The sequence below is a fragment of the Sminthopsis crassicaudata genome, chromosome 3 (genome assembly GCF_048593235.1).
Source record: "Sminthopsis crassicaudata isolate SCR6 chromosome 3, ASM4859323v1, whole genome shotgun sequence".
In the NCBI taxonomy this organism is placed as follows: domain Eukaryota; kingdom Metazoa; phylum Chordata; class Mammalia; order Dasyuromorphia; family Dasyuridae; genus Sminthopsis; species Sminthopsis crassicaudata.
Window position 1 is genome coordinate 495,810,060 of NC_133619.1, and position 25,747 is coordinate 495,835,806.

At 36.5% G+C, this 25,747-nt stretch overlaps 1 protein-coding gene across 2 annotated transcripts in view; it reads left to right on the top strand.

Annotated features, from left to right (window-relative positions):
- The window catches only part of PRDM10 (PR/SET domain 10), a 138,646-nt gene that overhangs the window by 93,180 nt on the left and 19,719 nt on the right, over positions 1–25,747 (top strand). Inside the window, exons 12-20 of one of the 2 annotated variants that reach the window (XM_074303799.1) lie at positions 2,652–2,999; positions 4,144–4,299; positions 11,203–11,382; positions 12,506–12,616; positions 13,990–14,190; positions 15,828–15,971; positions 16,486–16,656; positions 19,763–19,969; positions 21,289–21,463. In XM_074303799.1, the coding sequence (XP_074159900.1) occupies positions 2,652–2,999; positions 4,144–4,299; positions 11,203–11,382; positions 12,506–12,616; positions 13,990–14,190; positions 15,828–15,971; positions 16,486–16,656; positions 19,763–19,969; positions 21,289–21,463 (1,693 nt within the window). The remainder of the gene's footprint in view (positions 1–2,651; positions 3,000–4,143; positions 4,300–11,202; positions 11,383–12,505; positions 12,617–13,989; positions 14,191–15,827; positions 15,972–16,485; positions 16,657–19,762; positions 19,970–21,288; positions 21,464–25,747) is intronic. The other variant, XM_074303800.1, reaches the window with a different exon arrangement.

Consider the following 25,747-nt stretch of genomic DNA (forward strand, 5'->3'; position numbering starts at 1 on the left):
GTTCTCCAACTTTATTCTCCTCCCCCATCCCCTAGATAGTAAACAATCCAATATAAGTTAAACGTGTATAATTCTTACCATATTTCCATATTTGTCATGCTGCACAAGAAAAATCAGATCAGAAAGAAAGAAAAAAAAAACTCAAGCAAACATGCAACAACAACATTAAAAAGGTGACAATATTATGGTTTGACCCATATTTAATCTCCATAGTTCTCTCTCTGGATGTGGCTGGCACTTTCTATCCAAAATCTATTTGAATTGCATTGAATCACTTCATTGTTGAAAAGAGCCGATTCCCACTACTGATTAGAGAAATGCAAATTAAGACAACTCTGAGATACCACTATACACCTGTCAGATTGGCTAAGATGACAAGAACAAATAATGATGAATGTTGGAGGGGATGTGGGAAAACTGGGACACTGATACATTGTTGGTGGAGTTGTGAAAGAATCCAGCCATTCTGGAGAGCAATTTGGAACTATGCCCAAAAGCAGTGCTGCTATTGGGATTATATCCCAAAGAAATACTAAAGAGTGGAAAGGGACCTGTATGTGCCAAAATGTTTGTGGCAGCTCTTTTTGTTGTAGCTAGAAACTAGAAGTTGAATGGATGTCCATCAATTGGAGAATGGTTGGGTAAATTGTGGTATATGAAGGTTATGGAATATTATTGCTCTGTAAGAAATGACCAGCAGGAGGAATACAGAGAGGCCTGGAGAGACTTAGGTCAACTGATGCTGAGTGAAATGAGCAGAACCAGAAGATCACTGTATACTTCAACAACAATACTGTATGAGGATGTATTCTGATGGAAGTGGAAATCTTCAACATAAAGAAGATCCAACTCACTTCCAGTTGATTAATGATGGACAGAAATAACTACACCCAGAGAAGGAACACTGGGAAGTGAATGTAAATTGTTAGCACTACTGTCTATCTACCCAGGTTACTTATACCTTCGGAAGCTAATAATTAATGTGCAACAAGAAAATGGTATTTACACACATATATTGTATCTAAGTTATATTGTAACACATGTAAAATGTATGGGATTACCTGTCATCGGGGGGAGGGAGTGGAGGGAGGGAGGGGATAATTTGGAAAAATGAATAAAAAAAAAAAAAGAGCCGATTCCATCACAAGTTGATCATAATATAATCTTGTTACTATCTACAATGTTCTCTTGGTCCTACTCACTTCACAGCATCAGCTCATGTAAGTCTTTCTAGACTTTTCTGAAATCAGTCTTTTCCTCATTTCTAAAAGAACAATAATATTCCATTACATTTATGTGCCATAATTTATTCAGCCCTTCTCCAATAAAAGTGCATCCACTTTATTTCCAGTTCCTTGCCACTACAAAAAGTACTGCTACAAACATTTTTGCACATGTGGGTCTTTTTCCCTCTTTTATAATCACTTTGGGATACAGACCCAGTAAACACTGCTGGATCAAAGGGTATGCACAGTTTTATAGACCTTTGGGCATAATTCTAAATTGCTCTTCAGAATAGTTGGATCAGTTCACAACTCCACCAACAATGTATCAGTGTCCCAGTTTTCCCACATAATCTCCAATATTTTCATTATCTTTTTCTGTCATCTTAATCAATCTGAGAGGTATGAAATGGTACCTCAGATTGTCTTAATTTTCAAAAAAATAATATATTAAGATTATTTGCATTTTATTATATTTTATTTTATTTTGAGGTAACTGAGAAGTTAAGTTACTTGCCCAGAGTCACACAACTAATAAGTGTCTGAGACTGGACTCCAGTGTTCTGTCCCATTGTGCTACTTAGCTGCCCCTTATTATATTTTCATTTATTTTGTTAAATATTTTCTCCTTAAATTTCAATCTGGTTCAAGTCCATGGGTTTTGTCTTTAACATTTCTGCTGTAGGCCATTCTACAAATTGCAGAGAAGTTGCTGATTTGCCTTGTTAGAAGTTTTCTCTCCTAGGAGTTCCCTCTGTCAATGGCATTATATGTTCTTCTCCTTTTCCTTAGTTCTGTTATATGTCCTTTCTTCAAGAATTTCACCAGGTGAATTGTGCTCTGCATTTCTTCTTTTATTCATTGTTGCTTTTTTTCTCATTTCATCCTGAACAGGTAACTTTTCATCAGGGCTTTCTTTCAGCCTTTACATTTTTTATCTCAGAAGCATTCTGGGATTTGTTGTATTTTGTGATTATTACAATGAGAATGCTTTTCTGTGTCTTTTTGAAATCCTTTCTTAAGCTGTATCTAGTGTGTTTCATGTAGGGATAATCAATATTAGGGGGCAGATGATAAAACATCCTGCCTCTTCCAGGCAGGGAGGTAGTGGTAGATCAGGGTGGAATGAATAAATAAGAATAAAACAGTACTAAGAAAACTTTTATTTTAAAAAATCTTTTTAGAAGACTTTATTCTTAGTGTTTTCTTCAGCAAAATCTGTTTTGATAATGTTAATAATTGACTTGCAAGGTATTTTAAAGATTATAAAGTATTGCACATGCATCATCTCATTTGAGACTTGCTTCTGAGATATTAGTGTGCCTTTTGTTTGTTAATGGACAAGTCCCAGGTCGCCCACATGCTTGTAAAGCATCTTGCATACTTACTGTATTCCACCAAATAACTATGCTACCTTCTGTGTTTCAGAATGCGGCTCTTCAGCATCTATTTATTAGAAAATCTTTCCGACCTTTTAAGTGCTTGCAATGTGGAAAGGCATTCCGTGAAAAGGATAAGCTGGATCAACACTTGCGCTTCCATGGGAGAGAAGGAAACTGTCCTTTGACATGTGACATTTGTAACAAGGGTTTCATCAGCAGCACATCCCTGGAGAGTCATATGAAGTTCCACTCAGATCAGAAGACTTATTCTTGTATCTTCTGTCCAGAATCCTTTGACCGCTTGGACTTGCTAAAAGACCATGTAGCTATTCATATCAATGATGGTTATTTCACCTGTCCCACATGTAAGAAGCGCTTTCCAGATTTCATTCAGGTGAGGCTGAGACACTGAGAAAATACTATAACTCCCTCTCCCTCTCTAAAAAAAAAAATCTTGATTTTCTTAGGAGTTTGAGACTCTTTAGCAAATGCCATTTCCCCTGCTTTTTTTGTCAAGATAAAAACATTTTTATTCCATCAAGTCACAGATCAACGTTCATCTCACTAGTCCTACTAGAACATACATTAGATAAATTAAGATTATAAGATAAGCAATAAAATAAGGGAAAAAAATACCCTGACAAAACTATACTAAACTTTCAACATTTAAGCCAAAAGGGCATTTAAAATATAAAATACATCAGGATTTTAAGAACTTACTCTAATTTACTAATGTTGCATCCTTATTGCTGTTGTATCATAACTGTTCAGTTAGAGGGATATAGTTTTTCTGCTTTTTTTTTTTTTTTTCCTTCTTCTGAGGCTGGGGTTAAGTGACTTGCCCAGGGTCACATAGCTAGGAAGTGTTAAGTGTCTGAGACCACATTTGAACTCTGGTCCTCTTGAATTCAGGGCTGGTGCTCTATGCACTGTGCCACCTAGCTGCCCCTTTTTCTGCTTAATAGATTGAAACTTGATACAAAAATATAACATTCCCAAATCATATTCAGTGATGATGCAGGGTGGTAAATTAGCAAAATTTCTTTAGAATAAATCTTATACTTCTAATCACTCATACTCTTTTTTTGTGAATAAATAAAACCAAATATTAAATAAATGAACAGCAAATAAAACTTAAATTTCTTAACCTTTGAGGTGACTGGATAGGTGTAAGTATAAAATTTGTTTCTTTTACCACTGCTGAAGGCAAATAAGAATTTACTTGTAGTCCTGTTAATTTTGAGGGACTCAGAAATTAGTCCACTTCTATTTTAAGAGAGGATGCTTTAATTCTGAGTCCATATGCAAAAGGTTTTTTTGTGTGCAGGAGATGAGCAGGAGGAAGAGGAAGGTGTGTATGTTTCTATTGGGATTTGACACCATTTTAACAATCTGTGTGATTGGATTGTATACCCAGGTTGATTTAAGTCTTGTTGTCCCAGTTAAGAGCTCCCTCTGGTGTTGCTTAATTTCTCTCATTCTGCCATGTCTTTGACCACTAAATCCACTGAGTTTTTTGGGGGAATCTTCATTCTTAGGTGAAGAAACATGTACGCAGTTTCCATTCAGAAAAGATTTACCAGTGCACAGAGTGTGACAAAGCCTTCTGTCGTCCTGATAAACTGAGGCTCCATATGCTCCGACATTCAGACCGGAAAGATTTCCTTTGCTCTACCTGTGGAAAGCAATTTAAGGTACTAGAATCAGGCACTGCCTGAAGATTTTCCTTCCTGGATCATTGACTATGTGGTTGTAGAAATCATCTTTGGTTGATTCTATAATACATTTCAGATATTAAATATTTTGCTATAGGAGGAATACTTGGCCTAGTAGAAATTAGCATTTTAGTATTTTAATTTTTTGCTTACACTTCAGCTTTATATATCTTTAAAAAATTCTATTAATTTCTATTAATTTACCCTAAGATTGCCTTACCTTTTGAATTGCCATAACATATTATTCTTGAGCTAAGGATCTACTAAAACTCCAGTTCTCTTTCATACGAATTATTGCCTAAACAAATTTCTGGTTTATATTTGTGCAGTTGATTTTTGGAGCCCGAGTATAGTACTATTATATTATATTTATTTCTGTTTAATTTACTCTCATTAGAGTAGGCTTATTCTAACCTGTTATAATCTTTTAAAGTATTAAATCAATTTATAACAGTTTCCTTAGCTTCATAATACCTACAAATATGAAAAAATATTTCATCTATGTTTTCATCTAAGAAACTGGTAATTATAGAGCTTTGTGTTATTCCTCTCAATACTTTCCTTTTGATTGAGCCATTAATCGTCACCAATAAATATAACAAGCTGAGAATCCATCAAACTATATTAGTTTCCAATCAATATTTCTCCATTTTATCAATAATGATATTCATGAGAGAAATAATTATAGGCCTTGCTGTAATCCAGGCTTACCATTCCCTTTATTACCAATCTAATAACCTTTAGTGTGGATAATTGGTTCTTAATGAACTCATGCTGGTTTGAAATGCTTATCTTTTTATTTTTCTAAATACTTAACAAATCATCTTTTAATAATGTACTCTATAGTTTTTGCCATGAAAAGTGAAGTTCACCAGTCTGTGATTTGAATAATCTATTACTTATGAAAATTGTGATAGCATATACTAGTCTTCAATCCTGAAGCATTTTTCCCTTGATTTTCAAAATTCAGATACATAATTCAGTTTGTGTGGGCTTGGTGACTTCATATTATTCTCTCTTATCTTATGATTTCAGTTTCATGTTTATCATTTTTCTTTTATATTTTCCAGCCTGAAAATATTTTTCTTTGTTAGACAAAACAAAAAAAAAATCCTTATCTCATTTGTCTATTGTTACCATCCTGTCCATCTCAAGCAATAGTCCTGTCTCTTCCCCAGCTTGTCTCTTTTCACTTGAATTAGTCCTTTGTAATCTCACTCAACTGAAACAACTCTTTCCCAGATTACCAATTGTCTCTGAATGACCATATCCAGTGTTCTTTTCTAAGTCCTCATTCTTCTCCATCTACCTGCTGCATTTGACACTGACTGCCCTCGCTTCTGGATACTTCTTTCTAAGTTTTCATGATATAATATTGCTATCTATCTGATCACTCTCTGTCTTTTTTGCTGGCTCATTATTTGTATCAGATCTTCCTTCTGTGGGTGTATCTCAAGGCTCTGTCCCAGGTCTCCTTTTTTATACTCTCTCTCAGTAATATTAACAGTTTCCTCAAGTTTTACTGTTGACTTAATGCAGATTTCTTACAAACCTATCTATTTGTACCAGTCTCTCTCTTGAGTTTCAAACCCATATAATCTGTTGTCTATTAAACATTTCCAACTGGATGTCCTGAAGGCATCTCAAATTCAGCATGTCCAAAACTGAATTATCTTTTCACCCAAACCTTTCTCTCTTTCTTTTAAAGGCACCCCCTCATATATCAAATCTGCTGTCAGAGCTTGCTATTTGTGCATCTATAGTCTCTTGCATCCAGTCTCTTCTTTTTACTCCCATAATCATAACCTTAGGTCAGGCTTTCATCACTTCTTCCCTGGATTATTGATCTTCCTGCTTCAGATCTCTCACCATTTTAGTCCATTTTGTACAATGTTGCCAATAAGATTTTCCCCGTGGTTCCTTATTGCCTCTAGAATAAAATATAAATTAGCTTTTAAAGCCCTTCACAGCTCATTCTTCCAGTTTTACTGAACATTCCTCTCTGAATACTCTATGATCTAGCTAAACTGTCTTTGCTCTGTCACTCATACATGTCCCATGGTCTCCCATGTCCATGCTTCTTTACTGGCTGTCCCCATTCCTGCAACACACTCCCTCTTCCCTTGGCCCCATAGGATCTCACTCTTTCTTCAAGAGACAATTCAAGCATTACTTTCTGCATGAAGCCTTTCCTAGTGCCCTTCCTCCCTAACTGCCTTATGTTTTTCACTACTCTGTATTTATTCTCTTTATTTTTATATACAAGTATGTATTAGAATGCAAACTTCTTATGAGTAGTGATGGTTTCATTCTGTATATCTGTATACTTAGCATTTTAATGCAGTACCTGGCACATGTTTGTCAACTGACTGATTAGTACCTTGACCCAGTATAGTTTAGAGAAGCCACCTTTGGTTTTTGTTGTTGTTGATTTTTAGCATCAATTTTACCCTCAACTTAAAATGGACTTGAGTCTTCCTTCCTGATGTTCTTGCATAATGACGCCATTTTTCATTTTCTTTTAACTGACCTTGCTGGTTGGTAGCACTTTCCCTGGCCCTTCCTAGGGAGTACTGCTTTGTCCTACACCTGTCTGGGGCCTCTGCTTTTGAACCTCAGCCCCCTTTACATTTTAGATGGTCTTGCCCTACGTCTTCCTGAGTGTCCTGTATTGCCCCTGATCTTGGCCTTATAGCTTGTTTTTGCTCTAGGTCTTCCAGACCAGAGTCAAGTTGAATTTCCAGCTCCTATGTTGTGTTTAGGCCCCCTACTGTGAAGCGAGCTTCCTGGAACATCACCATCAATCACAAAGTTGGACATTGATGGAAGACTGAGCTGTCTAGTCATCTCACTCCCTCATGAACTTCTCCCTAATCACTGGTAATAAATGAATGAATAAAAAATGTTAAAAAGCATTTTTTTAGTGCTTATAATGTAAAAACCACTGTGCTAAATGCTGGGGACACAAATAGAAAATTAAGACAGCCCCTGTCCTCTAGGATCTTACATTCTAATGGAGAAAGCTGATTTGGAAGGCTTTGGTTGCCAGTCAGACCAAAAGGCCCCTGGTATGTAGTGGTAAAGCAGATGATAAGGATTTTGGTCACAGGAACTTTCCTGTGCAGCAGCTGTAGGGGCAGTGGCTGGGCTGCATCTCCATAGGGGTGATACGGAGAGTGTTGTTTTGATGCTCTTCTCAAGGCTCTAGAGTTTGGGGTCCTGGGCTGTCTTTGTTAATGTCTGAGAGAAGATGGTGGTCAGAGTTTGGCAGTGACAGCTTAACCACCCTGCACATGTTGCCACCTGTTCTTCTGGGGGTCCTGCTGCTTTGGCCAGGCGAGCTTGCCTCCCCTTGGGGTGGCAGTTGGGTGGCAGTTGGGGTGATGGCTGAGGCTTCATCCACAGCATCCACTCCCCTGATGATGGCTGGGGGATCTTGACTGAAAGCAGGACTGGTTTTTCTGTGGAGTACTGCCACCCACAGTGCTTGTGTGCTTCCTTAAGCCTGTTGGTGGCAGTTGGTCAGCAGTTGTTACCTGAACTCCTTCTTCTGTGGTTTGCATCTTTCTGCCCTGTCATACTCTTCTCCATCTGAGGGATTCTGAACTCCTGGCTGTCATTGTATAGATCCCATTCCCTGTCCCTCCCTGCTTGCTACCATATTACTCTTTGGCCCTCCCCCACTTCCCACCAGTGACTTCCTCCATATCCATATTCCACTGGGCTCTCTGGAACTCCTGCTCCATCAACAAACTTGCTTTCTTTTTCAATCTTTTCTTTTGGGATTTCTTCTATCTTCTCACTGAGACCTAGCTTATGATAAAGGAAACTTTATCATTCTTTCCAATACCAGTTACTCTCTCACCCATACCCTTCTCCTTCCGCCACCTCATTGGTCATAGGTTTGGGAACTGGAATATTCTTGGCTCCCTGCTGCCACTTAAAGACTTTGCTCTATCACCAGTTGGCTACGCTTGGTTACTTGGGCACTTTTTCTTTGAGGTTCATTCAGTTCATATTTTTCATCCAGTCAAGTTTCTGGTGGCTGTTAATCTAGTGATTTCCCAACTCCTTGATTTTGCTGTTCCTGAGGGTACCACTATCTGTACAGCACCCAGACGCTGCAGCTTCCTCTCACCTGTTCTAGCCAGTCTGTTGCCAAGCCTGCCCTTGTGGTATCTCTCTCTCTCTCTCTCTCTCTCTCTCTCTCTCTCTCTCTCTCTCTCTCTCTTTTTTTTGGAGGCTGGGGTTAAGTGACTTGCCCAGGGTCACACAGCTAGGAAGTTTCAAGTGTCCAAGACTAGATTTGAACGTGGGTCCTCCTGAATTCAGGGCTGGTGCTCTATCCACTGCGCCACCTAGCTGCCCCCTTGTGGTATCTCTCTTACATGGCCCCTTCTCACCTTTGACACTGTCATTGCCATGGCATAGTCCCTCATTATCTCATTCCTAGACTACAATAGCCTTCTGCTTGGTCTCCCTCTTCTTTATGTGATTGACTTAGAGCCCACTCGTTAAACTTCAATGACTCCTTATTTCTTCTAGGATCCAAACAAGAAATCCTCTGGGTGTTAAAGCCTTTCAGGACACATGCTCTTCTTTTCTTTGCTAGTCTGCCCAAAGGACTGTAAAACTCTGCATACCTTTTGACCCCTCAGTGTCTCTATTGGGCTTATGTCCCAAAGAGATCTTAAAGGAAGGAAAGGGACCCACATGTGCAAAAATGTTTGTGGCAGTTCTTTTTTTAGTGGCAAGAAACTAGAAACTGAGTGGATGCCCATCAATTGGAGAATGGCTAAATAAGCTATGGTATATAAATGCTATGGAATGTTATTCTAATATAACAACCAATAGGATGATTTTAGAGAGGCCTGGAGAGACTTACATGAACTGAGGCTAAGTAAAATGAGCAGACCCAGGAGATCATTGTATATGGCAACGACAAGATTATACGATGATCAATTCTGAGTCCCTTTTTCAACGAGATAATTCAGGTCTGTTCCAATGATCTTGTGATGATAAAAGCCATCTACAACCAGAAAGAGGTCTGTGGGAACTGAGGGTGGATTGCAACATAGCATTTCATTCTTATTGTTGTGGTTTGCTTGAATTTTATTTTCTTTCTAATTTTTTTAATCTGATTTTTCTTGTTCAGCAAAATAATTATATAAATATGCCTATTTTGGATTTAACATATATTTTTACCATGTTTAACATATATTGAATTTCATGCCATCTAGGGGGGGAGATGAGAGGAAGGGGGGAAAATTGGAAGTTTTTTCAAGGGCCAATGTTGAAAAAGTTATCTTTGAATATATTTTGAAAATAAAAACTTCAACAAAAAATAAAGCTAAAGAAAGGTGTGATGTAGGATGGTGGTAAGGTTAATAATTTTGTGTGTTATTAGGTGTTCTAGGCCTGAGGGAATGAAGATAAAGTTTGATGATTTGATCAACGAGAGCAAGGAGATTAGGAAGAAAAACATAGGATGCTTTGTTCATGTCTCTCTAAAATTATTAATTGGTTGATTTGTTTCCATGTTGTTCGTATAAATTTCTTTGAATGCATTTCTCTTTTTCTTCCTAGTGAGACACATGTATTTATATCATAAGAATTTCTATCTTGAGAGCCTCCCATTATTTTTGACCTAATTCTCTTTTCAGAATATCAGACCACAGGAGTCTTTTTTTTTTTTTACCAATTTCCCCTGACTCTGAATTCTGCCCACTCACAGTCTGGGTGGCCATGAGATTATGTCTGCTCTCTTCCTCCTTGTCTGTCATGAAGTCTCAGATGTTTCATTCACTTATTTCAAAGGGTTCTCATTTTTTCCATTTTACTGATTTGGGTCCTTTTTCATGGTCAGTACCAGTACCTTACTTTCTCTTCTACCTTCTCAAAGATGAAATCATCATTTACTCTGATTTTAGAGGCCTCATCAAAGCTTTCTAGGTATGTAGTAGTTTTTAGTATCTTAAATTTCTGAGCCAGACTGTACTTTTGCCCAGTGATTTACAGTTTGGTGTTTATGGGCCACAACAAAGAGAGACATCTGTGAAAGGGATTATATATATATATATATATATTTTTTTTTGGTAGAGATGCTGAAAATATCATGGCATTAGATATCACTCAGTATGACTGTAACCATGCATTCAATAATACTGAGCATCATTAATTGTAGATGTTATAGTTTTAGATTTTATATAATTCCCCCCACACACTTCCTCTCCTTAGTCCTTTGATTTCTTTCTTATTTGCCTGCCTAGATTAGATCATTCAAGAAGCAGTGAGTAAATCTAGAATTTTGCAGGCTCTATTCCCCAACTGTGATAGTATTTTTGATCTTGGGTAAAAATTTGATCTATTTGCTTCAATTTCTAAGTTTGTAAACAACAGTAATACATCCGAATCACATGAATTTCTGTTAAGTTAAGAACTATGCTTGTGAAAATGCTTGTTATTCTGGAGAAAAAGGAGGTTTATAAATCTAAGTCTAAATCCTTTAGTTCTTTTTACAATAGCAGACTCATTCCCAATGTCACTTCAGCTTAAAAGCTAAAGCTTTCCTCCCAAAATTGCTATTCACACAACAGTTCTATGATTCAAGCCGGGACTCAGTTGGGTGTTTTTTTTTTTGTTTTTGTTTTTTTTTTTTTTTTTGACAATGTAGTTCTCAAGTACTTTGGACTAATTTTTAGTAAGTCTCAGACCCTAGCAACATAAACACCTTGTCTTTGATTGTCTCTCCCTCTTCTTTATACCGTCAGTCAGTCTGTTAGCGTATATTAAGTGCCATAGACATTTTAGGTAGAACTCTAAATGATAGAATTTGAGATCTGGTTTTTTGACTTTGATTCTCTCTTGCCTCTCTTGAAACAGCGAAAAGACAAACTACGGGAACATATGCAAAGGATGCACAACCCTGAAAGAGAAGCCAAGAAGGCCGATCGCATCAGCCGCTCCAAGACCTTCAAGCCTCGAATTGCCTCCACGGACTATGACAGCTTCACCTTCAAGTGTCGTTTATGCATGATGGGCTTCCGGAGACGAGGCATGCTGGTTAGTGTTGGAATCTGCAGGCCTCTTTGGTCTTCCAATCTCGTTGTCAAAGCTGTCTGCTCACAGCAGTGGTTTTTTATGTTCCAGGACTAAATTATTTTTATCTGCAGGTATCCAGTGTTTAGGACAAAGAGTGCTGGAAAGCTGATAAAAAAAACCTACGCCAAATTAAGGGGACTTAACTTTTGGCCCCTTTCTCTGCTTCCTTCCTTTTTTTCTTTTTCTTTTTTCCCCATTCTTTTCCTGTCCAAGTTGCTACTATTTACTACTTGGTATTTCTTTCTTTCCTTTTTTTTTCATTAAATTTTTTTTTTTTTTTCCTTTGTGGGATTAAGTGACTTGCCCAGAGTCACTCAGCTAAAAAGTATTAAGTAACTGTTTCTGGATTTGAATTCATGTCCTCCTTACTCCAGGACTCGTGTTCTATCCAACTAGCTGCCCCAATTTGGTATTTCTTTCTACCTTTTTCTCTCTTTCCTTCTGTTTTCATCCTCTTTTCATTTTGTTTTCTTTTTGATCTTCTCTTTTTGGTTATTTTCCTCTTGCCTCTTTCTCTGTCTTTCTCTTTTTGAGTTTTTTTTTTTTTCCTAGAAGTGAAGCAGTATTAAGAAGGGAAATCTTACCTCCCAAGGTAGGATGTGTGAATCCCAAGGTAGGATAGACATTCTATTGCTGATAATTCATTACTGACTTTATTACACTTGCAGAAAATAATGTTTCCGGGAGGCAAAAAATCATGGAGCAGCATTTAAAAGGCCTTTATATCCTACTCAGTATTCTCAGAAGGGCTAGATCACTAAATAATGAAAGATAAGTTTGCTTCAGGAGAGTTCACCGAAGGAAATTCATGATAGTGTAATTTTGCTTTCTCCAACAGCAATTCTTTCAGCCAACGACTGTTAATGGGATCCACAGTGACCCAGTTCACCTTGAGCAATTGGCTGCAAGTGAGTGTTAACCCCTTGGGGTCAGACGGGTCTGGTGCTGCTGGTTCTGGCCAAATGCGTTATTGTGTTTGTGCATTGCATCAGAGAACTCCAGCTCCTAGTGTCCAAGATCAAAGATGCTTATTCAGCTGCTGGTCCTAATAGGATCTCTTTTCTCTTTTGCTTTTTCCAATTAGGTAAACCATTTATCAAAGAGGCACCCAGATATGAAGATAGAAGAAGTGCCTGAGTTAACTCTGCCCATCATCAAACCCAACCGTGATTATTTTTGTCAGTATTGTGATAAGGTAAAGGAAAGATACCCATCCTAGTAGACTCTGTGGGAGCCTTGCTTGCAGCCAGTTTGTCTGCATGTACAAATATATGAGTGCTCTCAGCAGATGGTTCTCTGTCTCTTAGTAGTTTTCCATAAAGAAATGAATGCCTCAAGGTTACCTTACTTTTAAATGAAAATTTCTAGTAAAAATAATCACTTGATTTTCTCTGTCTTTCTTGATTTCTTTCCTTTTCTCTCTTCTTTAAGTTCTAAGAGAAAAGCAAAATGTTACTTATTAAAAGCTCTTAATGAAAAAGCCCCATGTTTGCATTCTTTTTAAAATCATAATTTAAAAAATGAATCCATTGATCTTTTCTGAAGTAAATATCATATTTTTTTCTACAGCATATGGATTTGGGACTTTGCATATTTGGAAAACCTATTACAAAGGGCTTCCTTTTGTAAAACACATAGATATACATGTTTGTGTGTGTACATGTGTGTGTGCATGTGCATACTAATGGACACTGGTTAAATTATTTAGAGTTTTTATTTCTGTGGAATTAAATCTTCAGTTTTTCTGGTGATCACTGCATTGAATTTCTTGAGAAAAAAATAACTTTATTTATTTCACATTGAGTTGCAAAGAAAAATCTCACCAAATGAATGCTGGAAAAAGTCTTACTCTGAAACATGAAAAGAGATCATTAGATTTGCTATTTTGATGGTGCCTCATAGATAGGATATCTATCATCTGAAAGCTACAGTCATTAGCACTGAATGGCAAAGGATAGAACCAGCTATGGGAGACAGTAATGTATAGGGAAGGAGAGAAATGGATTGGGAATCAGGAGAGCTGTGTGAGAATGATTAAGTTACTTATATTTTCACATAAAAGGAAGGGACTGGATTAGATGATAGAATAAGTAACTTTTAGTTTTAAAATTCCATTTTTCTGTTTCTGTGTATGGTTTCTCTTTAAACTTTGCCCTGAAATTGCCTTTGTTATATAAATTCAGGGAAGATGTGAGCTTGTCTAATTCCTATATTGTTGTTCTAATTTATGTTACATTCTCATTACAACTGCTAATAGATTTTCACTATCTCATTAAATTATTCTTATTCTCCAGATATCAGTTTTTTTGTTTTTTTGTTTTGTTTTGTTTTTGCAGATGCAAATTGGGGTTAAGTGACTTGCCCAGGGTCACACAGCTAGGAAGTGCTAAGTGTCTGAGGCAGATTTGAACTCAGGTCCTCCTGACTTCAGGGCTGGTGCTCTATCCACCACACCACCTAGATGCCCCAAGATATCAGTTTTATAATTAAATGGGTCTGTGTGCAAGTTTTAAGAAAATAGACAAAAGGTGTTTACTATAGTTATGTCAAAAAACTATATTTCTATAGGTTTACAAAAGTGCTAGCAAGCGAAAAGCTCACATCTTGAAGAACCATCCTGGAGCTGAACTCCCACCAAGTATCCGAAAACTTCGTCCTGCTGGCCCTGGAGAACCAGATCCTATGCTTAGCACGCATACTCAGCTGACTGGTACAATAGCTACTCCTCCTGTCTGCTGCCCCCACTGCTCCAAGCAGTACAGTAGCAAGGTAAAGGGATTGGGATTCACTTTTATTTTAAATTACATAACTTTAATAGAGAAGCAGGTGACTTCAGTCTTTGTCTCCCTCTCCTTCTCTGTATCTGTGCCCTAATATGAGCATTACACTAGAGTTTCTGAAATTTCTTATGTAGTCAGAAGATAGCTCTTAATTTGGGTAGGAAAAAAATATTCCTGTAACTAATTTGGCATAGGAGATTATCCCTGAAGCCAGAGGCTACTTACAGCTAGGGATGTAAAGAGAAGATTCAGTTAGTGCCTGCTATGTTGAGAGCACTGTAGTGGTGAAACTCAGCTAAGATGTGAATATATTTGCAGGTCACAATCCTGTAAGAGAAATGCAATATGCAAACCAATAATAATAGGACAAAATAGAACATATATGCATAAGAAAAATACCTAAGAGGACTTAGGATTATTAGGTAAATGAGAGGTCTCTGGTAGTCTTAATTCCATAAAGGGTGAAGAATATTGGACAAAGTGTCAGGATGCCTGAAGTCAAGTCCTGGCTCTGACATGTACTAGCTGGTCCACTTTGAGCAAATCACTTAAACTTTCTGAAGCTTGGGGTCCTTCTCTGCAAAATGGGGATAAAACTTGGCCTCTGCTTCACAGAGTTGTTGGGAGGATCAACCAAACTCATAGATAGAGGAGGAAAACTTCCTAAACTATGAAGTGCAATACAGATGTAAGAACGATGTAACATGATTTTGTGGTTCCCAGATTTTAGGGAGGGCTTCTGTTCTGGCAGTAAGTCAGTGATTCTACATTTTCTGCCTCAGGAAACCTACAGACCCAATCTGTCAGATTCTGACTACTCCTTAGTCAGATAGCTTCTGGCCTCCGGAAACTCTCACAGATCAAACTCCTAAAATAGACGATAGGCCATTCCTCAATTCATTGCTGACTGATAATCTGGTCAGTAATAATCTGGTCAAGAGAACCAAATTCCAGAGAATACTCCTTCCTGCCTATGAGCCATAGAATTAGCATATCTGTGATTGAAAGCTGGATAAATTTATCTCCTTGCTTCTGTTTCTCTGTGGAATTCCCTTAGAATTCCAGCCCACTTTTGTAATGGCATTACAATTACTTTCAATAAACTTTGTCCCTTGACTAGGAGATAGGTTCAAGCCTGCAAATGCTTTTGAGATACTTTGCAACACAGGTCTGGGACTCCAGATTTTTGAGTGGTATTGATGATAATGGTGATAATCAGTTGATTCTGATTTTTTTTCCACTGGACCTTGCATTTTCCTCTATTTCACAGTTGTTGGCATCTAGTTCATGTCATAAAAGAACTATTTTTCAAAGTACTCTGGGTCTCAGGGTGGGAGGGTATGGAGAGTGTGTGTGGAGGGGATGGTGGAGAAGGAGGATGTAAGAAAGTTGAAGACGGTTTTCACTCCAAGGAGGGTATGGACACTTAGGAATTTGTTCTGAGGGGATTTGCCCTGCTGTATCATTTCCTTTTTTTTTCAACTCTTGTCACACCAGTAAGTTTCTGTTACTGTCTATGCTAGGTCTGCTCCTCTCGGCAATTTTTAAGCATGGAAAATTATGGCTTATATCACTTCAGACTTTCACATGTCAATTTGCCAGTAACACTCTTCTCACTTCCTACAGACTAAGATGGTACAACACATCAGAAAGAAGCATCCTGAGTTTGCCCAGCTTCCTAACACAATCCATGCTCCACTAACAACAGCTGTGATCAGTGCCACCCCAGCTGTTCTAACTACGGATAGTGCGACTGGAGAGACGGTAGTGGTAAGTATATAACTATTCCAAGTGTTATTCTTCCTTCAGTGTCCAGTGCTCATTTCTGATTGTCACAATAGGTACTTAATAAATGCTTATTGAATTGAATTCCTACAAATTTTCTATTGAACAGTCGGTAATATAGCAGAAGTGATCCCAGCCCTACTTTGGTCTTAGGTGGATCCCAGAATCCTTTTTTTATTCAAGTTAATGAGTCCAGGACTGCATCATCAGTTATGTTCTTCAAGACTTTCTTCTTCCAGAGAGGGAGCTGCAAAGTTACTCTAGGTTGTGGCCCTTCATTTTAACTATTAGTGTCACACTTATGACAGGGATCCAAATGCCCTCTCCCTCTTGTAGATTTCTACCTATGCTCAGGTTTGGTTTAGAAGATCTTCCAAAACCATAAGCTATGAGCTTACTTAGGGATGTCAGCTAATTGTGTTTTAATTTCCAGGACACTGAAATAATTCTGAACTAGTGAAGGATTACTAATCACTGTATTTTATGTGCTTTTCTCCAGACAACAGATCTGCTGACCCAAGCAATGACAGAACTGTCTCAGACCCTCACAACAGATTATCGAACCCCACAAGGAGATTACCAGAGAATTCAGTATATCCCTGTATCACAGTCTACAACTGGTCTGCAGCAACCTCAGCATATACAGCTTCAGGTGGTGCAAGTAGCCCAGGTTCCGTATAGCATTTATTCTTTTTCCTTCTTTGGCATATTTCTGATAAAATTACTGCTAGTAGACTCATCATTTTCACTTGTCAAATTGACATGGACTATTATAAATTTCAGTCTATAAACTCCAAAATAAGGAACAGGGACTAGATTCTAAGAGGGTATTCTTTGACTGTGACTTAGATTTCTGAGGTAGATTAAATAGAAACATTCTATTCAAACTCCATTAAGAGATTTGTAAGGTTCCTGCTTTTAACACACATTTTACTTTTGGACAATTCTAACTCTTAGCAGCTTTGAATGGTTTTATTGAATAAGCATATATATGCAAATTTTTCCTCAGAATCATTTTCCTCCAAAGACCTAGGTAAATTGTGGCTAGGCTGGATATGAAGACTAAAATCAAGGAGGATATTTCTATTGTGTGACAATAGAAGAAAATCTTCTATCAGAGCTTTATTGTACTGACTGACCTGAGGAAAAATTCAAGACACAATGGAACAAATTTATCCCTGTTTGAAATGCTGAAAATACCAAGGTGCCTTAACTAGAAATAGACTTTCAAATTGGGTGCTGTTTCTGGCAACAGGTTGACTGTTTTAGACCACTTCTTGACCGTTTAGTGGATTATTGTCATTCAGTCATTTTAGTTGTGCTTGACTCTTTGTGACCCCATTTGGGGTTTTCTCAGCAAAGATAATACAGTGTTTGCCATTTCCTTCTCCACCTCATTTTACAGAAGAGAAAACTGAGATGAAGAGGAAGGTTAAGTGACTTGGCTAGTGTGTCTGAGGTCACATTTGCACTGGAGTCTTCCTGACTCCAGGGCACTGTGCCACTTATCTGCCCTGTGAATTATTATTTGCAAGCTAGTAATATTCTCTCTTTCCAACTCTTTTAATTGAGGAGGTTGGTTATGAGGTGGATGGAATTAAAGACAATAAACTTTGATCCCTGCAAGCCTTTTTTTTAAGTTTGTAGATAGGAAAGAAGTTGACACCTGTAGTGTTTATTTTTTAAATTTTTTTAACCTTTTAAAAATTAAATTTTAAATTACCAAATATTTCCATATACTTAATAGGACAGTAAAAGAAAATTGTACACAAAACTGTGGATCTTTATTTGCTTTTCATTTTAAATGTATAATAAATTCAGCATGTAACTTTCAGAGCTATTCTGTTTGTGATTCTTTCTAGCTTTCTTTCTGTTGTTCATTTAAAAATGCTTCAGGGACTTTTTTCTTTTCTTTACACTATCCCTACCCTTTCCATTCCACAGTTTTCTCTCTAGTATGGAGGAAAAAGGAAAGCAAAACTCTTGTAACAAATGTGCATAGAAGAACAAATTTTCACATTGGCTATGTCCAAAAGTATTTCTTTTCTTCTGTATCCATTCTATATCCATAATCATTCTGTCAGGAAATAGGCAGTGTGTTGCATCCTCCATCCTCTGAAATCATGTTTTGGTCATACCTTGATCAGAGTCTCTATATCTTTCAAAGTTGATTTTTTTTTTTTTTCCTTTTCAATATTGTTATTGTACAAATTGTTCAGCTGATTCTGCTCATTTCACTTTGTATCATTTTATACTTATCAGACTCCTCTGAAATTGTCCATTTCATGATTTCTTATATTTCATTATTTTCATAAACTGTAATTTGTTCAACTTTTTCCGCAGTGATGGGCTTCTTCTTAGTTTCCAATTCTTTAAAATAACTAAATGTGCTACTACAGATGATTTTGTGCATATTGTTTCTTTTTCTCTTTCTTTGATATTTTTGCAGGATAGGCCTAGTAGGTAGTATTGGTGAATCATGGGGAATGTGCACATATAATTTTTAAATTTTTATTTTAATTTTTAAAAAAATAATAGTTTTTTTAAATTTTCAAAATATATGCAAAAATAGTTTTTAGCATTCACTTTTGCAAAACCTTGTGTTCCAGATTTTTTTCCCTCTCTTCATCCCACTCCCTCCCCTAGACAGCAAGTAATTCAATATATGTTAAACACACACACATTTTTTTTTTTGCTGAGGCAATTGGGGTTAAGTGACTTGCCCAGAGTCATACAACTAGGAAGTGTTAAGTATCTGAGATCACATTTGAACTCAGGTCCTCCTGACTTCAGGGCTGGTGCTCTATCCACTGCGCCACCTAGCTGCTCCCAGCACATATACATTTCTTTTTTTTTTTTTTTTTTAATTCATTTTTCCAAATTATCCCCTCCCTCCTTCCACTCCCTCCCTCCCCCCCCCCCCCCCATGGCAGGCAATCCCATACATTTCACATGTGTTACAATATAACCTAGGTACAATACAGCACATATACATTTCAATGAGTTTTTTGGACCCAGTTCCAAATTGCTTTCCAGAATGGCTTGATCAATTGATAGCATATTGGTGTGCTTGTTTTCTAATAGTCCTTCCTATAACTGTCGTTTTTGCTAATTTTATGAACTGGAACCTCAGAGTTGTTTTTAATTTGCATTTTTCTGATGATTAATAATTTGGAATTTTTTTTATATATTTGTTGACAGCTTGGGTTTCTTCCTTGGAAAATTGCCCATTCACACATAGTCTTTGACCATTTATCTATGGCAAAATGGCTATTTTATAAATTTCCACCAGTTTTGCAAATTTGAATCAATTCCTTACATATTTTGGACATGAAACCTTCATTATAGAAAACTGCTGCAAACTTTTTTTTCTCATTTAACTGTTTCCTTCTAATTTTAATTGCATTTGTGTGTACGTATGTGTGTATATATGCAAAAACGTATTACACAAAATTTCCCTTTTAATCTTCCATGATCTCATTGAACCTTATTTGCTTGTTATTCAGTTTAGTAGGAGTTTGTATTAATTCTCTAGTATTGAAGTGATAAAAACCTACTTTCTTATTCAAATAATCTCTATTCTCTTCCATGCCTGCTATCTTGTTTTGTGGATAGACTTCTCAAGTGAACAGGGCAGTGAGATATAGTTGAGGTCCTTTTTATCACCTTTATGTTTTTGGAGGAACATTGTTTCAAACTGAACTTTTCTTTGTACAGGGACTTTTCATATTTATCAATAAATATTTAATTGCTGGGACTGCCTTGCTTTCCTCCAGGCCACTTCACCTCATCAGTCTCAGCATTCAACAGTGGATGTTGGTCAGCTCCATGACCCTCAGACATATACCCAACATGCCATTCAGGTGCAGCACATCCAGGTCGCTGAGCCTACCACCCCAGCTCCATCTTCATCCCAGGTAACTTTCTCCATATCTACTCACCAGGGTGGTCAAAATGAAGATGGCTTCAGAGTCCATGAAGAGGTAATTTAATGAGTTTGAAGAGATGCCCTATCCAATTATGGCATTCTTGGATCTCATTTGTCATGATTATTAATGAAGAATATTAGATGTTCTTAAAATCTTATTTAAACAACCTAGCCACTGGGAAAAAAAATTGTTGTCTACTTTGGTACAGTGGACAAATTTAGATATGGTTATTTACTTCTGGTATTAAAGATGGTCCCTATAATGGTGGATTTCAGTTCTTCAGAGATCTAGAATTTTATTAGTGTCAGTACTTGTAGCAACACATATTGTAACTATTCTATAAATTAGACTTTTGAAAGTAACTGGGATCAAATAATTCATCACTCTTTAGTCAAAATGGTGATGAACCTATCTGAACTTTGGCCAGTTCTAAGAAAATAGACCATACTGGGAAGGTTAACTGCTTTGATAGGACTCATCAGAGCTTATGTTCCTCTGATTTAGCTCTTTAACAACCCAAGGGGACTTCACACCATAATGAAGTAATAAAGGAGGTAGAAAAGAATTTGGTTTTTTGTTTTTTGATGAATAGAGTTCTGGGCCTAGATTCAGATAGACCTGAATTCAAATTTAGCCTTAGACACTTATTGTCTATGTGATCTTGGACAAGTCACTTAACCTGTCCTGTCTGCCTCAGTTTTCTCAACTGTAAAATAATAATAGGTTTAGAGTTCTTGTGAGGATCAAATAATATTATATTTGTAAAGCATTTGGCATAGTGCCTGAAACATAGCTACCTTCAATAAATTCTTATTCCTTCCTCTCCCTCCCTCCCCCTCACTTATGATTGATTGATAGATTTTCTTTCTCACCAGTGTAAGAATATTTCTTCTATATGTGTCTTTGTGTAGTTGTCTTTTAGCCTTATACTGAAATGGTATTGAACTCTATCTCTCTACTTTTATTAAATGAGAGGATCGAGCACAAAAGAATAATGACAGCCAAGATTCTTGAGTTCTGTTTTGACCTTTTTTATGGATGAGCTATGTGACACAGACAAGTCATTTAACTTCAGTTAATGGTTAAATGACTTAACCTTTAAAGCAATTTAATCTCAATAATAGTGATAATTGCATTTTCATTGTTTTCCTAACAAAGGTATTGCTTTTTTTTTTTAGAAACTCAAAAGAATATTATAATTATAATTCATTGTTTATTGTAGATTATTATTATTAATTAATTAATATTAATATTGCTTGAATAGCTCTATATGTTCAGCAATATTTTCCTTCATATTGGATTTCTTTAATTCAGAGGTTTGTGTTTTGAAATTGTACTAGAAAATAAGCTAATATATTCTTCTTGAATTCCAGGTGGCTGGTCAGCCGTTGAGTCCATCTGCTCAACAGCCTCAGCCAGGGCTTAGTCCTTCTCATATGCAAGCCAATTCTTCAGCACAAGGGCAGACTCTTCAGCAGCAGCAACAACAGAGTTCCTCAGTACAGCACACATATCTACCTAATGCCTGGAGCTCCTTCCGTAGCTATCGTGAGTAACAATAAAGTAGTCAATAAAGTAGTTATCCTTTAGTGCTGGATCTGGGCTTTTTCTAGTTTTTAGTTTAATTTCTTTAAATTATTAATTTATTACAAGTATCAAAAATGAAAAGAGTGAATGTACCACCAATGAAGAAATTAAAGCAATAATTAAAAGCTATTTTGCCAAACTCTATGCCAACAAATATGACAATCCAATTGAAATAGATGAATATTTGCAGAAATATAAATTACACAGATTAACAGGAGAGGAAATAAAACACTCAAATAACTCCATTTTAGAAAAGGAAATAAAGCCATTAGTGAACTTCCTAAGAAAAAATTCTCCAGGGCCAGATGGATTTACAAGTGAACATTTAAACATTTAAAGAATGATTAATTTTTATACTATATAAACTATTTAGAAAAGTAGGCAAAGACAGATTCCTGCCAAATTCCTTCTATGATACTAATATTGTGCTGATAACCTGAACCAGGAAGTCAAAACAGAAAAAGACCAATCTCCCTAATAAATATTGATGCAAAAATTTTAAACAATATATTAGCAAAACGATTACAATAACTTATCAGTAGGATAATAATACACTATGACCAAGTGAAATTTATACTAGGAATTCAGGGCTGGCTCAATATAAGGACAATTATTGGCATAATTGATCATATCAATAACAAAATTAATAGAAATCATATGATGATCTCAATATATGCAGAAAAAGCTTTTGACAAAATACAGTAACTATTCCTATTAAAAACACTAGAGGATATAGAGATAAATGGAGTTTTGCTTAAAATGATAATCTCTCTAAAACCAGCAGCAAGCATTATTTGTAATAAAGAGAAGCTTAGGAGCATTCCCAATAAAATCAGGGGTGAAACAAGGATGCCCATTATCACTACTATTCAATATTATACTAGAAATGTTGGCTCTAAGAATAAAAAAAAAAGAAAAAACCCAGAAGGAATCAGAGTAGGCAAAGAAAAAATAAAACTATCACTTAGATATATTTAGATGTGCAAGTATACTTAGAGAATTCTAGAGAATCAATCAAAAATCAACTCAAAACAATTAACAACTTTAGGAAAGTGGCTAGGTATAAATTGCCAGTATTTCTAAATTTTACCAACAAAGCCCAGCAGCAAGAGATACAAAGAAAAATTCTATTTAAAATAACTGTAGACAAAACAAAATATTTGAGTGTCTATCTGCCAAGACAAACCCAGGAACTATGTGAAAACAGTTACAAAACACTTTTCACACAAATAAAGTCAGATCTAATATAAAATATCAGTTGCTCATGGGTAGGCCAAGCTAATATTTAAAAAAAAAAAAAAAAAGGGAAATTCTACCTAAATTGGTCTACTTAATCAGTGCCATATCAATAAAACTGCCAAAAAATTATTTTGTAGAACTAGAAAAAATAGTAACAACATTCATCTCGAACAAGAAAAGGTCAAGAATATCAAGGGAATTAATGGGGAAAAAAAAAAAAAAAAAAAAGGGATGGTGGACTCACAGTACCAGACTTAAAACTCTGTTATAAAGCAGAAGTTATCAAAGCTATCTGGTACTGGCTAAGAAACAGAGTAGTAGACCACTAAAGTAGATTATATATGCATGACACAATAATCAATAACTATAGTAATTTACTGTTTGATAAACCCAGATAAACAGCTTTGGGGATAAGACCTCACTATTTGACAAAAATTGCTGGGAACACTAGAAAATAACATGGTGGAAACTCAGCATAGATTTACATTTCCCACCTCATACCAAAATAAGGTCAAAATAGGTACATGATTTAGGCATAAAGAATGATACTATAAGTAAGTTAAGAGAGCCAGGGGTAGTTTACTTCTCAGATCTTTGGAGAAGAGAAGAATTTATGGCCAAAGACAAACGAGAATATAATGAAGTGCAAAATGGATAATTTTGATTATATTAAATTAAAAAGTTTTTGTACCAATGCAGCAAAGATTAGAAGGGAATCAGAAAGCTGGGAAAAATTTTTACTGAGGACATGCCCCTTGCCATCTCAAGGAACCTTTAACACCTATAAGACACAACCTCCTACCTCAGAGGCCAAGCCCTTTTTTTACCTCCTGTGTCCATCCTACCAGCTGACATGGCATTTGTGCCAATTCTCAGAAGGAAAGTCCCTAACACTAGCATTTTTGATAAAGGCTTCATTTCTAAAATATATAGAGAATTGACTCAAATTTGTAAGAATCCAAATCATTCCCCAATTGAGAAATGGTCCCATTTTCTTTTGTTTTAGAACATAGAACTTTGACTTCTCAAGGAGGTGAGAACCCCCAAAAAGGAGGTGATCATGCCCATCCTGACTTTTCAGGAAGGGAGATGAAAACACCAAAAGAAATGGGAAATCAAATCAGATTAGCGGGTATACATCAATTCATCAATATGTGACATATTACACATAATAACATAAAATACATAAGCACATAGCAATATAAAACAGGCTAGAAATGATGTAACAAATAACATGAATCAACATGAGGAATTATACATGTCCAAAAGTCCTAGAAATACTCCAAAAGGAATCTATTGTTCATTACTTCATGTGCCAGGAATCCAATAATTCCTGCAAGTTTTGAAGTCCTTCAATAGTCTCATCTTGTGTTAGGGAATCCAATGATTCCTGCAGATTTTGTTCTTAGGTCTTCTTTATTTCAAGGTTTTTCCTCTTTTTCTGTCTCTCTCCAGGTGCTCGTTGGCACCCATATGATTCCTTTTCCATCTGTACAAATACAAACAAACCCTCTCTCCCAGGCAGTTAACCTATCTAGTCCCTTCTATTTACCATGTTCTAGATTTCTCCTCATCACCTGGCAATTACATTAGAGCTGCTTGTACTGTACACTGCCTTTCTGTTAAAAATGCCTGTATTCTCCCCAATTGTAATCCCTTCCTGCCATCTGATTGCTTTTTAGCTGATTGATCACATCAAAGTCCTGAACTTCTAAAGGTGTAACTTCAGCTGCCATTATGACCCACTTGTCTTTTGTTTGATATCTTGGAGCTGGGCCCCACCTCTCATTTCCCTGGGTCAATCTGCATTCTGAGGCCCAGTGAAAACCTTGGTTGCATTTTGGACATAGAGTTTTGGGTCTTATTCTGTCATCCTGACTTCTCACTTTATCTCTTTGCCTACATTGAACTCTCACATGTCCTATTTTTCGACACTGAAAACATTGACGACTCTCTCTAGAAGTCCCTTGCCAGGAGGGACCCCATCTTCCCATGTTCATTGTAGCCTGGGTATAATAAGCATTTGTGCCCACTGTGGCACAGCATCTTATGATCTCCTCTAAAGGAGCATCTTTATGTAGTCTCCATATAATTCTTCTGAAAACCTCATTAGCATTTTCCTTAGCCAATGTCTTATCATAATTCTTGTAACTGCATTTTCTCCAATAGTTCTTGTGACAGCTATCTGCAAACATCCCACAAAATCCTCAGAAAGTTCATTGGGATCTTGCTCTATTTTTTTTTTTTTTTTTTTTTGGATCTAATTTTTATTGATAGTCTTTTTTTTTTTTTTTTTTAAATAGCTTTTTATTTACCACATATATGCATGGATAATTTTTTAGCATTGACAATAGCAAAACCTTTTGTTCCAACTTTTCCCCTCCTTCCCCCTCCCTCCTCTCCCAGATGGCAGGTTGACCAATACATGTTAAATATGTTAAAGTATAAATTAAATACAATATATGTATACATGTCCATACAGTTATTTTACTTTACAAAAAGAATCAGACTTTGAATAGTGTACAATTAGCCTGTGAAGAAAATAAAAAATGCAGGTGGACAAAAATAGAGGGATTGGAAATTCTATGTAGTGGTTCATAGAAATCTCCCAGAGTTCTTTCTCTAGGTGTAGCTGGTTCAGTTCATTACTGTTTCATTGGAACTGATTTGGTTCATCTCATTGTTGAAGAGAGCCTTGTCCATCAGAATTGATCATCATATAGTATTGTTATTGAAGTATATAATCATCTCCTGGTCCTGCTCATTTCACTCAGCATCAGTTCATGTAAGTCTCTCCAGGCCTCTCTGAAATCATCCTGCTGGTTATTTCTTACAGACCAATAATATTCCATAATATTCATATACCACAATTTATTCAGCCATTCTCCAACTGATGGGCATCCACTCAGTTTCCAGTTTCTGGTCACTACAAAGAGGGCTACCACAAACATTCTTTTTCCTTCTTTAAAATCTCTTTGGGATATAAGCCTAGTAGTAACACTGCGG